This window comes from Grus americana, chromosome 7, assembly GCF_028858705.1.
Source record: "Grus americana isolate bGruAme1 chromosome 7, bGruAme1.mat, whole genome shotgun sequence".
In the NCBI taxonomy this organism is placed as follows: Eukaryota; Metazoa; Chordata; class Aves; order Gruiformes; family Gruidae; genus Grus; species Grus americana.
In genome coordinates this window covers 29357501-29374524 of record NC_072858.1, presented here as the reverse complement: position 1 = coordinate 29374524, position 17024 = coordinate 29357501, and the positions used below count along the sequence as shown (strand labels likewise).

At 36.7% G+C, this 17024-nt stretch overlaps 1 protein-coding gene across 1 annotated transcript in view; it reads right to left on the bottom strand.

The window, feature by feature from the left end:
• Positions 1–17024, bottom strand: part of SH2D4B (SH2 domain containing 4B) — a 60294-nt gene that overhangs the window by 11609 nt on the left and 31661 nt on the right. The window contains exon 6 of the mRNA XM_054832183.1: positions 13822–13949. Within this exon, the coding sequence (XP_054688158.1) occupies positions 13822–13949 (128 nt within the window). The remainder of the gene's footprint in view (positions 1–13821; positions 13950–17024) is intronic.

The following is a 17024-nucleotide window of genomic DNA, read 5'->3' as shown; positions in this document are numbered from 1 at the left end:
GACTACTCAGTGGTCAGTACGGGGGTGGCCTCCTCTGAGCTACATAGGCAAAGTGAAGTGACACCGGTTAGGGAGCCTCTGGAGAAATCTTTCTTTGTTCCACATTCACCACCTTTTCTTCTGCGCAAGCTCAGGAGCAATGCGTGCAGTGACATACCTAAGACAGAAATAAATCTGTGCTGTTGAAAGGCGAGCAGGAGCCCATTGCCCACTCCTCACCATTCCTCTCCTTTGTAACCACCCTGGCACATTTAAGATATAGGCAGAACTGGGAAACAACACATCAGTAAATCTCAGGTACCTTCCCAGTGAGCCTTGCTCAGCATGGAAAGTATGCTCTGGGCTACATATAGACACGTATAGAAAAACAAGGCCTAGAGGAATAATGTTTTTCTGACAGCAAGAGATCCCTTCAGGCAAGGATAAGGCATATTGATAATGCACTGTGCCTTGAACAAGCTCTCCTTGAAGACTTATGTGGTGCAATGGACTATCTTGAGACTCTATACACAGGAGAAACTCACCAAGGGAAAGTATCATAAGTAAAAATATATAGGCCTGTTTTGCTGGGTATTTTCCATTCTCTCTCTCTTCTTCTTTTTTTTTTTTTTTTAATATAATACAGATTCATCTCTCTGTTCTGTCAGGATGAAGCAGTTCTTAGAATAAAGAAAACTCAGACCTCAGAAGCTTTCTTAATTCCTTAAGGCTGAGATTTCTTAAAGCAATTAAAAACCTACTGAAATTTTAAAGGAAATGGGTGCCTTATGCCCCTGGGAATCTTTGAAAATCCTATCTAAACAAGTAATGCAGTTATAATGGGGATTTTCCTTCAGGTTTACAGAAAATCAGATGTGCTACATCCATTGTTGCCAGTGTGGCTTACAGTTAATTCCCTGTGCAGTCTGCAGAAAATATACCCCTTAATTGTCTCCTTTAAAGTTCATTCTATAACCAAACTATCAAATACTGTAAAAAACCTTTATACTCACTGTCAAAATATTATACACCATATTCACTAACAAGCAGTGCAGCACATAAAAGATAGGCGTTTGCGTTACTTGTCTGAATACACCACTGGTATAATAGAGCTATAAATTTTTCTATTAATGTCTCCTCAAAGCATAGTGTTGGTTACTTTCCTTCCTTCCTTTCAGATCAGCCTATAGAAGGCATTAGCCAGGAGGAAAACAAAGATTTCAAACTCTTTCTTCTCTTTGTACATTATTAATTGTCACCTATTAGAGGAGAAAAGGTAGCACAAAAGACCTTTACCCTTTTATCTCATACATATATTTCCTGATTATTTTTTCTTTAGAGATGGGCTCTTCTGACCTGAAATCCTTGCATTAAACCTCTGCTATTACCCTTTAATTTTTGTGAGTTCTCTTCTCACCTGAACAGCTTCTGAAAAGAAGGTAATTTAAAACAATGGAACAGTTAACTGTTCCATTTTTAGTGGTTTCTCAAAGTAGATTCTCTGTGTGTAGTTTACCATGTATGATCAGTAAATTGACAGAAATTTAGGGGCAAGAATATCTAATTTTGTATTGCTTTCATTGACTAAAGTTGGAAGCCTCTGCATTCTAGTAAAGTCAATGGAAGATCAACAACAGGGAGGTTCCAGCACCTAAATAGGATGCCTTACATAAACAGTATAAATATTCTTGATAATGATCATTTTTGCTTTGCTGATAGGATGACTGGAAAATAAGAAAGAGGTGGTGGGTTTTTTAAATCAGAAAAAAATTCTAAGCCTATATAAACATCCTAGACGCTGTTATAGATAGCTGACATTTCCTGCAAATAGCACGGAAAACAAGCATATTCATGAGGATGCCTGCAAACTCCAAATAAGAAATAAACATGCTTTGAGAAAATATCAGTACACTAATATAAATAGGGAACTTTGTTACAAATATTATTCCTGTAGGATGTGTTCACCTCCTTACAATACAGATAGGATCGAATGTTTATTTCTATGATAGCAACTGTACAGACGATCAATAAACTTCTGTGATAGGTGCATGATGCGACACATGCAAAGTAGATATTAAGACCTTACTGTATCTTCTGAAACATTAAAATTTCCTTAATCAATAAAGTACACAGAAATGAGGCTTTGGGCAACCTGGTCTAGTGGAAGGTGTCCCTGTCCGTAGCAGGGGGGTTGGAACTGGATGATCTTTGAGGTCCCTTCCAACCCAAACCATTCTATGATTCTATGAAATACCTCACTAGAGCAGCCTGACAGGGCTAGAAATAGCACAGTGGTGTAATACAAAAACACTGTAGAGCAAAGAAGCTGATTTAAGCCCTAATCCTGGTCCAGCAAAGAGAAACACAGCTGTTCCGGTACAATAGTCACTGAAATTCTGTTTTGTGTGAAAATTGAAAAGTGTGGCAGATTTTTAGAAGGTTAGTGGCCAGTATTCACCATACTTTCTCCAGGCAGACCAAATAATTGCATTCATTCAGTCTTGGTCTTGCAAGCAACAGAGGAAAAAGAAAGGGAAATTCTAGCTTGTGAGCATCATTTACAAGCATTACTTAACCACTTCACTTGTTTATATTACTCACCTTGTTAGTTCTCATTTAAATCCTCCAATTTCACTGAATTTGAAAATGAGAGAGAAAAATCTTCTGGTATGCAGATGAGATTTAAATCAAGGAAAAAGATGAGAAAGCTGATCTGTGAGAGGAGAGGATGACAGCACAGAAGCCCTCCTGGGAGGGTGTATGTTCTCATAACTCCAGCCATCCTAAGTCCTGTTCCTCCTAAATACTTCTGAGGGTAGCATGGACATGAAAAAACATGGAAGACCGAGCTTCTACCAACCAATTGCATAAACCAAAATAAAGCCCACAGTGAGATTTTTGTTTGCTTTATGTTTCTGTAAAAATGCAAAATAGAAGAATCAGTTAAAGGTAGTCTCTTTGTAGCCCCTTCCAGCTTTGTACAACCCATTCTGAGGCAACACTGCCAGATGACACTCCAGGGGAAGCTCATAGACCAAAGACAAAAACAGTGCATGGAATAGCACTACTACTACATAGCCTTGGCTGGGATAACATTCCTGCAGAGACACGGTTTTCAAGAGCCCATTACTGGCTGATGGATAGATGCTGAAGGAGAGTTGGGAGATAAGTTCTGAACACACAGGAAAAAAAAAAGTTTGTGAGGTTGGGGGGAATTTTTTTCTTGAGTCAAAGGCGCCTTTTAAAAAGAATTTAAAGAAATATCCATATAAAAGTAGAAATTATTTATAAATCAAAATCATTAATCACTGGACACTTTAAACATGAAGGCATTAGAATTAGAATTGAGTGCAAGTTCTCTGATTTGCCATGGAAGCTACATTTGGCACTCAAAACTCTACACACCTGCTCACTTAGTGCGTGTGTTACCATTTCCCACTTTCTGCAAGTGAAAGACGAGTATGAAAAACTGCAAGTGTCTGTCAGTCTCAGGGAACGCTTTTGAAAACCATGTCTCATCAGATTTTTATCAGCTTGCAGCTTCTCCCTTCACTCCCGTATATATGTACATTTGACCACCAAGATTCTGTCTGAAAGCCAGCACCAGAAGAAATACTTGTACTTGCAAATCAACAGGTGTTTAATCTCAACAAGACAGACAAGTCAAGCACAAAACTTCTACCTAGAATGATAAACTATGCAATCCTTTAAAACAGCACACATTTTACTAGCTCCAAAGTAAGTATTACTGAGTGTGGAATATGTTAAAACCCATGTAATTCCATAAGCACTATTTAAAAAGTTAAATGCTAAAAAATATACAATATATTTATTTTGGCACCAGGTTCTGCTTCTGTACTACACATTTTAATATATTAGTGTTTCTTAAGGAGTAAGATGCTTCTTTCTGTCCTCAAATAATTTTGACATAAGAAAAAACACAATATGCTAAAACCAATTATATATGGTTTCACTTACAGTCTTACAATTTTGATATGTAAATAATTTTTGATGTTTCTGAATTGTGAATATATGGATGCTTAGGCAAACTGTCATTTATGTTTGCAAATGCAGACTGGATCCTTTGTGTAAGCAGCCCCTCTTCTAAAAACACGGGCACATTTAAGGATATATAGAACAGAGCAATAATGCACGTGCATTAAAAAAGTCCACTGTGGTTACCCCCCCATTTGAATGCTCTATCATAAATACACCACTTCTAGAGGAAAACAGGGGATTTAATTCAGTGCCCATGAAATTCTTAATGTCTAGGCTGTGTCTATGAAATTATACTGAATAAATAATACAATAAATCTACACAAAGTCTAGCAGAACAGTTAGGGCTTGATTTGCTTTTGCCTTGTATGTTGTGCAGTCATTTATTCTGGGGCTGTTTTGTGACCCATTATACCCTTTTTTCCATCATGTAGTTGAATACAGAAAATGCAGAAAAATGAAAAAATCAGGCCCTTGTCCACGCAGACCGGACTGAGTCAACCAGCTGCCAAAAAGCTTTCTAATAATAGTAATAAATTACTGAGAATTGTAATATGCTATGATTTCATATCAAAAGGAATAAGACATCAACATTAAGTCCTAGTACAGTTTTCCTGTGCCACTATTGCCATAGCTGTAAATACCTATGAAACATAGCCACTGGATTTACTAAATGAAGAAAAGGAAGAAATTACTTAGATAATAGAAAGCTAGTGGCAAATTTCATCAAGCCAAGTGACAAGTAGCAAAATGAACAAGAAGATCGTTAAATCATTGAGTTAATTGCACTGGAAGCTGCATGATGCAGAGACTGACTATAAAAAGTCAAAGAAAAGCAACACAGCCCTATCTATATCACCACATTTCATGGGTACTCCTGCCTTTATCAGAGCATCACCAAGAACCATACAAAAAACCCAGGAGGTAAAAACAGTGTATTCAGTCATGAACTAAATTATAAAAAGTCTGCAAGTTTTAATGGTTAAAACTCAGAGCAAATTAGCAGTGCCACTTTCTCAAGCGCATCCCTAGGAAAAGGCAAAACAAAAAAGGTGGGGGGGGGAAGGAGTCATTCTCAAGCATTCTTTCCTTCTCCACATTGCCATAAAGCTTGTCAATCTGTCTTGTATAAAAGTAATATAATTTCTTCATTACAAAAACAAAGTACGTTTAAGAATATCTTCAATACATACTAAGTTTTTCACCATTTTGGTGAATTAAGATAAAGCTCAACACTTTAAATTTGGACTTAGAAACAGAACTTACTGCCTTTATTAGAGTGTTGACATATTTTATGTGGGTGCAGTAAAGCAACCAAAAATATAGATTACAGCTTCAGGCAAACAGGAAAAATACTCTACTTGTGTTTAGAATAAAACTTAAAAAAATAAATGAGATTTACTGAATGAAAGCACATTTTAAGAACATCTGAAGAACAATGATCATGCTAGTGGTATAAAAAGGAAGACAACTGAATTGGCTTTAAATTAGCAGATGTCACTGATACTTCTATAGGTTTAAATAGTTTTCTATATGACACATCTCTGCAGCAGAAATAATATTGAATAAATACTTAAATTACTTTCCATCAAGGCAATTAATTTGCAGTTCTACCTAAACCAAGCCAGCTTCACAATTACTACTGTGAAACAGAGAATAAAGATTTCGACATGAGTAAGGACTATTAGATATTCAAAAACTGCTGGTATGTAAACTGAAAACCAACTCTCTCCTTATACATCCATACTTAGTAAGTTTTATGCACATGTCAAATTTCTGTGAACAAATATCTTGATTAGTATAACAGAAAATGCACGACTGTGTGGGAAAGGTTTTGTAATTCTACTGGTTAATGACAGAGAGGTGATACCTAGGTTGATCATGTTTTTGAGCATTAGCAATGTTCAGAGTATACTTCGGGACTCTTCATGATATATTGCTAGTTTAAATGGCTTTATTTTATGCTAGTGTTGATTTGTCATTCAGTACACTGGGAATGCATTATGAATACAACTTCATTAATTTAGTGGTCTCACTGTAAGAGCATTTGCCCAATGAATGGACACTGAAATGTCTAGAAGTTAATCGAGTTACATGGTAGTAAACAAAATATCACATTACAGCCTCTGACAAGCTGCTAATTTGCTAAAGTTGCTAATGTTTTCCACTGACCTCTTTATATTAATACTGATTTGTATTGATGTACCTATGCTATTTTAATTTTAATTTGTTTTTTATCTGAATATATGGAAGTTAGATTTTGATTCTTCATTCCATCCAACAAGACTCATTAAAACTTCTAGTTCAACCTCCAGCTCCATAAGGAACAGCAGTTGACTTTTTGATTCTGGGGTCTACATCATTCCGCACCAGCCCTAGGAAGGCAGCCCTAGGGTCATTTGGGTGGGTAGGGACCAGAACGGCATCATCACGAGGGTGCAGTAAGCTCCAGCTTCTCTCTTCCCATGGCAGGTTTCCTTGTACGTTATGACATAGCTGAGGGTTGCTGTATGCTCCTGGCATGAAACTATTAATTTCAGTAAGAACCTAGACTATTGTTATAAATCTGGCCCAAGGTTTATAGTCACTTTGACACACTACCATGAATACGCTGAGTAGATATCTGCTGATAATGGCAATTATATAGCGCAATTCATTCTGCAATCGCCTCAACAATTTGTGAGTATAAGGTATAAAAAGTTTTCAGGAGGCTTTAATGATAACATTTTTTATTGTGAATTAGAAGAAAAGCAGTTGAATGCATTCTCAGTTTGTTTTTAAATAATAAAAATCTCCTTGGTTATTAATAAAAATACATCTCACACTCAAAAATAACCGATCAACCCTTCTCCTTTTTATAATGAAATTAATAGATCCAAAAAGTAGGAAAACTTTACGTGTATACAAATGCATGCATGTGCCCATGATGGTCTTCAAAAGCACATATATCTTACAGCTTACCTAGAACACTATCATCTCATAGGTGTTGAAGAAGCTGAAGGTTTATTTTCCATAAACCTAAATGACAACTGTAATAGTAAATCACAGTGTCAGCAGAGCTCACTCAACAGAAGGAGAAAAATAAAAGTTACAGTTAACATGGAGCCCTGGAATTCAAATTTTACAGCTGGTGTTAGATAATTAAGCAGACAAATATACTGTGTTCTTTGCTTTTCATGCTTTTTTCATAGATGAAGGAAAATGTTTTTGCCTCAAACATATTCCAGTTGTGTAACATTTAAGAATGCATACATTTTTTAGGTACATTAGCAGTCAAATCTGAAATCTATTCACAGCTGTTAGAATCTTCCAGATGACATCACTGAACTTAGAAGAAATTTTCTACATGTTTTTTAATCAAGTAATCATTAGAACTTTTATTACTAAAAGGGATACAAATATAAATTATGCTATATCTGGAGTATTTTGCCATAGTCGAATTAAAATAGCAGTTCCAGATAGATTTCTACAAAACAGTTTGATTATGGTATTTTCTGTAATACTTTCTGTATACTTCTTTATCAAACTCAAAGAAAAATAAATCTGGGAATAATATTGATAAGTATTTTTTCTTCTCACAGACTTGGCTAGATTTGGGAACTTCAAGCAAACTTTGGTAGTTACAGTGCTTTCTAGCCGCTTGCAACATTCGTGCATATTGATTTAGCGTACTGTTCCTCAGGGGGAAAAGTTACATTTAATCACTCAACAAAGCGAACCAGACGCTGAAGCACTGTTGAAAGTCAAATGAAAATAACATTGGGATAGTAAAAACTTCACGCCTAACGAGCGGCAGTATAACAACCACATGAAGCTCTTACAATGATCCAGTTCTGGACGTCCTCTGGGGTTTGACCCAGTTCTCAGTTAAACCACTGAAAACCAGCCACTAAATAGCCTCCTTTCCTACCAGCACTGGAATTAAGGTGAGCTAGCAGATAGGCTCAAACTCACAGCAGGATAATCTGAATTAGGTGTTTGAAGCCACTACTTAGTAAGCAGAAATGGCTTCAATGGAAGGACCAACTTCCTCTGAGGGTCTGAAAAAGTTACAAACAGAAGCAACAGAATTTTTAACTTAATTTCTAATACAAAGTCTGGAATTAAGAGTCTTTCCTTTATGCTAAGTTTCATCAATAAACTATTCCAGTTTACATAAGAGGATCTGGACACAGACAGCAAGTGTGCAGAATCATTTGTTGCTACCACCATCTTAGCTCTCAAAGCTTCCATCCCCACCCTGTAAACAGTAGCATGGTTAAGACAGAAAATAGGAGAGGGAGCTCTGTCCCAAGACTAATGAACTATTACTTTCTTGTATCTGGGACTGAAATATCTATAAATGTTTGCAGTTCACTTCAAGTACAAAAGATTATTTTTTATCAAGCATACTGGAATTAATTTACTGTAGCCACATGCACTCAGGAAAGATCCATGCTGTGCTTAATTGTGAGAAGCAGTGGTAACAGCAGTGGCAGAATGTCCCATGGAATTATGTATAATTTAGATCTGAGTCCTCCCTATCATGGATTAAGAACTATTGTGTATATTACAGATGCTAATCTTGTATAGAGAGGTAGGGTATGATCCAGAGTCAATGGTAATCAACATGTTAATCTGCATAGCTCTTTTGTGTTTTACCTCTTAAAAAGATTCATGAGTGTGTGATTTGACACTCCCATTCACTGAAAGGCCAGGAGAATCAGGAAGAACTGACCTTTCTGCAATCCTAGAGGGAAGAAAGGGAGCTGTCATTCCCTCGACTTTTGCAGGGAAAGGGCAAATTCCCCTTTCCCACACTTCACCTCATTCTGCCTCCTTGCCAGCATCACATGGTGAAGTTGTACCTAGAGGTTAGTTGCCTACAGAGCCGTGGAAATCTCTTCCCTTTGTCTCTATATCATCTCCTACTGTTTATCTTCTGTGGTGAAAGCAGTTTAAGTGTCACAATCTGCTCCTAACTGGGTGAACTGGAGTTAAGCTAAACCAGCAACATAATTTTGCGCAGTCACGTGCTTTCCCCCCCGCACGACTACACACCATACCTGCTGATACCCTGTTTGAGAGCGTTGTGTTTGCTTGGCAGGAAAATAGCATTATTTCAAAGGAGCTGTCGAACTAATAACTTGTAATCTTTTGCCTTGAGGCTAGATCAATAAGACTGCGGTTTCAATCCTTTGCGTAGCCAGACAGAAGGACCAGTAAGGTGGCCATCTGCTGGGAAACCAGTAAAATTTTCTGACCTTAGGTCTGCAAGTATTTGCTGTGCTTTAAACAGAAAATACTGCAGATAAAATAATACGTATAATTTAGTCTAGCATAAACTGAAGAAAATATACGGAGGCCTGTAAAACAGAGAGCATGTTCTTCTAAGTGTGTAGGCAAAGGAACAAGAGCTGGAGGCATGGCTGATAAACAGATATGGACTAACAATAAGAATTTCAGCAATTCATCCAAGACTAGCAAGATTCTACACAGGAGACCTGTGGTACGCTAGAGAAGGTGATCAGGAGACATCCAGATACAGCATTTAAAGATACGCAGTATGAGCTGAATGTCTTGTGCTGGTAGTGACTGACAGCTAAGTGCACCTTGTGCGTGGATAAACTAACCAACCAATTAACACATATACAGTTGACACTGAAAGGAGGAAGCATGATCCAGCATGTAAGGAACAGACTACAGTATATGTAAAAGGGTACCATAGCCCAGATTCAGGCTGCTGGACAGATGAACAAGGCCTTCTGCGTTCACTTTGGTCACCATAAACAGTCATCATAATTTCTTCCACTCTTAGCATTAACAACCTTTGTAGATGTCAGGGCTTTTTACTTGAATCTAACATTCCTTATTTTCTTTAAAATGGGTCAGTTTTCAGTCTTTATATATAATTTCTTCTAAATAACTCATGCTCTCATATCATTTGGTTTTTATAAATTATTCTTCATTTCCAAACACTAACAGCAGAGCATTCCACTCATGAACACCTCTCCTTTTTCTTTTATGTAATGTGATAAAAAAAGGCCGACTGAAGGAGCTGCAATAAGAGACAAATGTACTCTCACACAGTCCAGTTCAATAAGGAGACAGAACACAGAACTGTAATGTAAAATTTCAGGTAAACATATTAAGCTACCACGATGGCTTACTAAATTTAATCATAATTGCTTACTCTGTCATGCTCCAATAGTAGCACATGGTGGAGAAAATCTTAAAGTGTTTTAAATATAGGGGGCAAGAAGTCCTTAGAACGTAAAGCAATTTTACTTTCAATAGCAAAATAGTTTTTCATTAAGAGATTAGTAAGTTCACCTGAAAGTAAACTATGAAAAAAAAATGGTGCATATTCTTCACAAATGCAAAGAATTGTATGGTACAAACTTGAAAGGACTTTTTTTTTTTAAATCTTTGACTAGCAGTGCACTGTATGAGCACTGCACCTGACCTGTTTGTATCCATGAAACTGTTAACATTTCATCAAATTTGGTTCCTCTTCGTGGTCTCATGCTCTTTTTTATCTCTCATTTTTAGTGTCTACAATACCTGTTCAGAAAAATTGCTGCCTTCTATCTTTAGAACATGCCTAATCTTTAGAATATAGCTTCCAGTTAAAAAGCAGTCAGGAAGGACAATGTATTGTAAAAGAATAAGAAAGCTCATTTCACATTAGCAATTAGCCTATTTACATTAATTATTCAATTGCCTCATTCTACAATTTCCCTGCTGCTCTTTTGTGCTTCCTTTCTCCTTGCAGCATGTTACAGCTCACATTACCTCACTTTGATACTTTGCTCCCTTCCAAGTGGAGCCATGAGTCTAAAACATTTATTTTGTTTGCTAATAACCTGTCTGTGTAGACACTTTGGAACTGTAATGGCACTAGAAAAACAATTCCAAAGCCTTCAAAAGAACTGACAGACTGAAACAATTATTATGACCTAAGTGGAATGAGTTAGTATATGAAAGATCATCTTATTTCTCAGAAAACAGCAAAACACCTCTGTTTCTTAAGGAAGAAGCTGAGAACTGAATTAGAGCTGATGAAGTTTTGGGGTTTTGTCATATGTTATGGGTCTGACTTGACTTCGAGACACCCGTAATCAAGTACCAGAATCTACGTAGGATCTAAATACTTAACTCAAAATACTCTACTATCTTTGCAAAATACTATCAGAATGTCTAGTAGATCCTATCATATGTCTAGAGCACAATCTGAAGACAGTGAATCAGCTAATGCTTAACTTTAGCTAAAAAGCTGGACAACCTGACAGTCAAAGCAGGTAAGCAAAGGTCTATTGACCTCGGCAAAAACATGTAATTCTGTAACAAACTAATATCTACTTTTTCAGTACTACTGTGATAGACCTCTTGGTGCACTGCATTCAAAAAGCCCTTAATGTGAGGCAGAATATTATCCTCCCATTTTATGGTCCAAAACTAGGATATAAGAATATCCAGAAGTTGTTCAAGGATGTGAAGGACCTGATTATACCTGTTTTGAGAGATGCTTGAGGTTTTAAGAACCTGTCATCATAATACTAGACAACATGAAATCATTAGCCGCAGTTCTTTCCGTGGAAACATCCACCTATGGCAATGACGATGATATTATTGCCCCATTGGCTCGAGTTGTTAGCCATAATTCTGGGCCTGGCAGAATGGCTTTCATCTGTATTGCCAATTTCTTATACGAGGCAGGTGCATTCTGCTGTATTTTTGTTCATACACAAAAAAACATACATATGTCCTGGTTCCCTGAATACAAAACAAAACAACACCACACAGAATATCCTAAATAGGCCTATGCAATAGAAGTCACAATCTTTATTTTAATTGGTAAATAAAGAATAGAAAAAAGATTTTTTGGCTGGATCCAAAGTTTTTTGGTTGCCTTCCCCTCCCCACTTTCCCCCACCCCCCAGATTGGAGGCCAATTCAATGAGGAAGGGTTTTTTTCTGGAAAAAATAAGTTAATGTCAACGCTTTCTAATATTTTGCTCTGGATTCTTTTGGGTTTTTTGTTTTTCCTCAAAGTTTGTTACAAAATATAACATAAGCACTACATAACACTACAAAACATTGGCTACTGCATCTGTAGCAACCTGACGTTTAGCTTCCACCACTCCAGACGTGTTACAAGGCAGCTGAGTTGCTCACTAAGGCTTACCATGAATCTGACCAGAGCTGCAAAAGCTAAAATAGCTGACCCAGCAACTAGGTACCAAAGCAGCATTCATGTGGATGTTGGCAAAGAAAACCACTGAGCTTTGTGCTGGGAACTTATCTTAAATATCTTTGTCAGGCTCCTTGGGTGGGAGGAGGACAAGTGAGGCCACTTTCATAAATGTCATTGGATAGTCACATGATCTGAGAAACTAAAGAAAGATCATGAATTCCTCCATTCTTGCAGTGATGAACAGACTAACCCAAAAGCCACTGAAGTTCGTAGAAAGATTGCACGGGCATCAGCTCAAGCCCAGATGCCTTCTTAACTTAAGGCACGAATTATGTTCACAACTACTCGCGTCAATTTATGTGGATGTCAACTTCCCACAAGCAGGGAATACATTTGCCATTGGACCACACAGAAAGATCATGGTTGAAAAAATGCTTTTGAAAAATGTCCAGAGAGGAAATTTTAATCAGTTTGTCTCTCTGAAAGAAACCACACCAAATGTCTTTTGTAAGAAAACAAAAAACCCATCTGCGTCATTGTTTATAAGAAATGGAAGTATGTAGCGTTTAAAAGCTATTCATGACTGACTTCAGTGCCTTCGACTAATTAAGCCATTGAAAATAGCCGCTTGCTGATGTCTTTTAACACATAACGATTTGTGTATCATAAAGAGAAATCTGAAATACATGTTCAGAAATCTTCCTTGCCTGGTTCAGTTTAGAACGCCCACATATCTTCATCTTATGCTTAGAGAATCATGAAAATAGGATCAGGGTCAGCTTAGTGCTTTGAACAAAGAAATATCTGACTCACCAAAAGTAGCAATGAAAAAAATATTGAGATTTAACTTTAAAGTCTTTCCAGTCCCTCAATTATGTCAGCTATTAAGCTAGAATTCTTTTTGTTTTTTCATGTTTAAGTATAACAACCATAAAGATCATTGCTAGTATCTATGAAGATGCCTTACCTGTGAATTTGATATCCAAGATTCAGCTGCATAGCAAATGCTATACAGAGCAAAAGCCTCAGAGATGCTAGGAACTCCAGCAGATATGACAGCAAATTATTTATCTGAACTGATGGGAACTGGTTTTCCCATTTCATGAAAACTGCCTAAAAACATACACTCCCAAGTCTTCCTGAGAAAAATCAAGATCTTTCTATAATTGTTGCTTGCAAAAAAAAAAAAAAAAAAAAAAAAAGTGGGAAAGAAAAAAATGCTACCCCAATTTAGAAAGTACAACAGGGATTAAACAGACATGAGTTCAAGTCCTCCTTGCAAATCAGGTAAAGTAAAAACTTGAATGTCAGTCATCTACATACCATATCACCATGGTATTTACAGTTTCTTTTTGGAGTCCTCCTCACCCTATCTTGGTCTCATTCCTCCTGCTTGGCTTGCTATTTTACAGCAAGTATATTTTGGCCAAAATATTCCTGAAAAAACCTTTGGTGATATGAGTCACAAATTAGTCTATTTAATTGGAAAAAAAGAAAACAGGAAAATCATATGCTAATAATAGGAACGATGCAAAAATCTCGTTTTAACATGCACTAGGTTTCACAATGTCAGTAGATGTTCCTTGTTGTGACAAAAGCTGGCAAGATTTATTTCCTGAGCGCACGCTTACAAGCTCTATTATATAAGAAATGAAAGATCAGTGTATTACCGTGAAACCATTGAGCAATCCTGTTCGTGTTCCTCTCAAAACCAGCACGTCGAGGGATCTGCTCTTCTTTGAACCAGCGAATGATGACGTCTCGGGAAAAGGGTCTAGAAGGACGCTCCCAGATGTTACTGCATAGAAAGGCAAATAATTACAAAAGAATGTCATACAGAGAATTAGCAGTGTATGAAAGCAAGGAACAACATAAATATTCATCTCTTTTTTTTAATATATTTACAAAACATACAGCTGTAAAATGGTCAGTATAACTGCTGTTCAGTATAGCTCGCTGAACAATTTTAACCTTTTTAAAATTTTTTAAAATTATTTTGAGTTTTTATGGAAACCAGAATATTTTGATTTTACATTTGCAATGGAACATTAAATATTTTCTTAAGCACAGAACCTAAATTAAAAAACAATTTACCACAAAAGATGCAATGGTCATTTCAGTCAACTTTCCTTTTCCACCTCACTTTTATTCCAATGTACATATTGACAAGCAAAGTTTATTTTTTTTTTTTTGCTTAGATTTTACTCCTTTTCACTGGCAAGAAATTCTAAATCAGAATCGGCTATAATAGGTTGTATATCCAAACCACTAAGCAGGATAGAGGGAACGTTTTGTTTAAACTCTTATGTTCACTTTGCAGTCTGTACTTGCCAGCCTCCCTTACTGTTTCTACTACTTTCTATGCATTTTAGGTTATTTTAGCTAGTAGGAGGCAAATCAGGTAAAATATGTGGAAAATCCATCTAGCTACCCCAAATAAGGACTAAGGTATGTTACATCAAATGAAAGCATGACTGCATTCCAATTAAGCATACAATCTCATTTACCCTGATAACAGTAGTAAAAGGGAGGTTTTACAAAGGATTTCTGTATAGTTTGAAATCCCATGGGTTTCTGGGTGCTCAAACTGTTAGCACAAATCACCGAATCTTCATCACTGCTCTTCCTCAGATAAATAGGATGAAGGTTAGTGTGAGTATGTCTACTTGTACTATAATTTCACTTTCATTTGGTGAGACATACACTTCACAATGCCCAGCACAGTAGCTGGCTACATACTCCTAGCTTTCCTACTCCACCTGCCATGGAGCTGCCAGTTAATGTTGTGTATTTCTAGACAATGTAACAGAGAACTATTACTAAACTTTGAATGTCAGCTCAGAAGTCACCAAACAGCATTAAACTAATTTGCAAGATAATCAAGAACCCTCAAAACCAATCAAAGTTCTGCAATTCATGACAGCGAGGTGCTCTTTAGAAAGGAATAAAAGCAAAAAGACAGATGCTGTCTGCTTGATGATATGCAACTGAGTCCTCCTCTCAGCTTCTTACTAAAACCAGTGATTGATTCTGTTCAAGTGATGAAGCCTGCAGTGAATGTAATTGTTATTGCTAAATTACAAACATGTGTGAGTAGATCTGACCAATATTCATCATAAAATTTGAAGACCCAACCACGAATAAGGGGAGAAAGTGACAATTCAGTTATAGATACACATAAAAAACCCAAACAACATGTGTTTCTTATTTCTGTTTTTGAGTATTTCCTATAAAGGAACGAGAAACCCTTTGAATTCCAGAGCTATATGGTCCATTCGTATCTCTTAACTCATTTCTCTCTGATTCAGTTTAGTTTTGAAAAACTTGTCAAATCCATAATTTTTCCTACCCTGGGCCAAATCACAAAATTACCGTGTCAGTTTCTATACAGCTACTGTGGTCGAGCTTGACCAGCAGGGACAGGAAGAAAGAAATACAACCACAAAAGTAAAAATTAAAACAACACAGTAGGCAAAAGGATAAAAGTGAATAAGCGGGCCAAAGTTACACTGGGAAAAGAACACTCAGCAAAATAAAAAAGACAGTAGAAAAAAAATCAAATGGAAGCTTTCTAAACTAGATAGAAATTATAAGAAAGAGAGATCTCAGGTAAAAAAATAGAAGAATGCTATTTTTATGTGACTCTTAAAAGAAAAAGCAAGGCAAGGTAAAAACTACAGGAGCTATGCTTAATGCTGAAAAACTGAGACACATAACACTGAACCCACACTCCCTTGAGGCAAAATATGTGTCTCACACTAGTGGTAAACAACAACATTCTGTGCACCTCCTCCTTGACCTCCTGGACCACTCGCAAAGTAAAATTTTAGATACACATCTGCTCCTGCTTTACCATACCAGTGTTAGGTGTGAGAAGTTGAATTATATACATTTATGCATATTCACTATTAAAGCACATGTTTAAAGCAACTTTGATTTTTCTTGATATCTTCACAATCAAGTCATGGACACTGACAAAGAGGACCCTTAAAAGAAAAATAAATACTGCCTGTTTTTTGAAGTATAAGCATAGCTTAGAAACAGATAAATAGTATTGAACATGAGCTGGATAATGATCAGAATATTTTTCAGCTTTTCTTCAGGCTCTTCTTGAAAAGGATCACATCTAGCACCACCAAAGGCTATAGTAAATAACCTCACCTCAGAAGCTCAGAACTTCATGTCAAAGTTATGGACCATCTTTTTCAAAATCTGCCATTTTTACTAGTGTTTTTATTGCTTCAATTTGAAGAGGGCTTTAAGTAGCTTGGAAAAACAATGAGAGAATTCCTTTGACAAGTTGATTTGACAGCAACTGTAAAGATCCTGCTCACTCAGAGTAAAATTCTGATTCCTCCTCAAAGTGGGAATTTTGGCTGCTGTTACTGGAGAGTTTGTGTGTCTCAACACAGCTGATCAAAGAACTTGTCAAAGCAGAACGCATTTCCAAACAATGAGAGTGTGATTCTCTATGGTGCTACACTGACTGGTAAAGAAAAACAATGTAATAGGACTTTTTCCTTTCAGAGCTTGGATAGTGATTGTTGATAGTGGTGGTTTGGGTTTTTTTAGCATTTAATGCTACCATCCTGTCAGTGCTCACATTGCCTTTATCACCACATGATGCCAAATTAATGGTATAAGATATAACCAGGAAGAGTAGAGTGACTAGTCATCTTTCTAGCACCCATCTGCCAGTTTGGATTCTTTTCCTCTTCTGCAATTCATGGCACTCCCTAAATAGTCAGATGAAAAACTAATAAACACCAAAGACACTTGATTTTGCCTGAAGCAAGACTTAAAATCCCTGAAATTTAGGAGTATGACAGCTTTCTGTAAAATGCTTCAAAGAGCTGTTAAGCAGCAGGCAGTT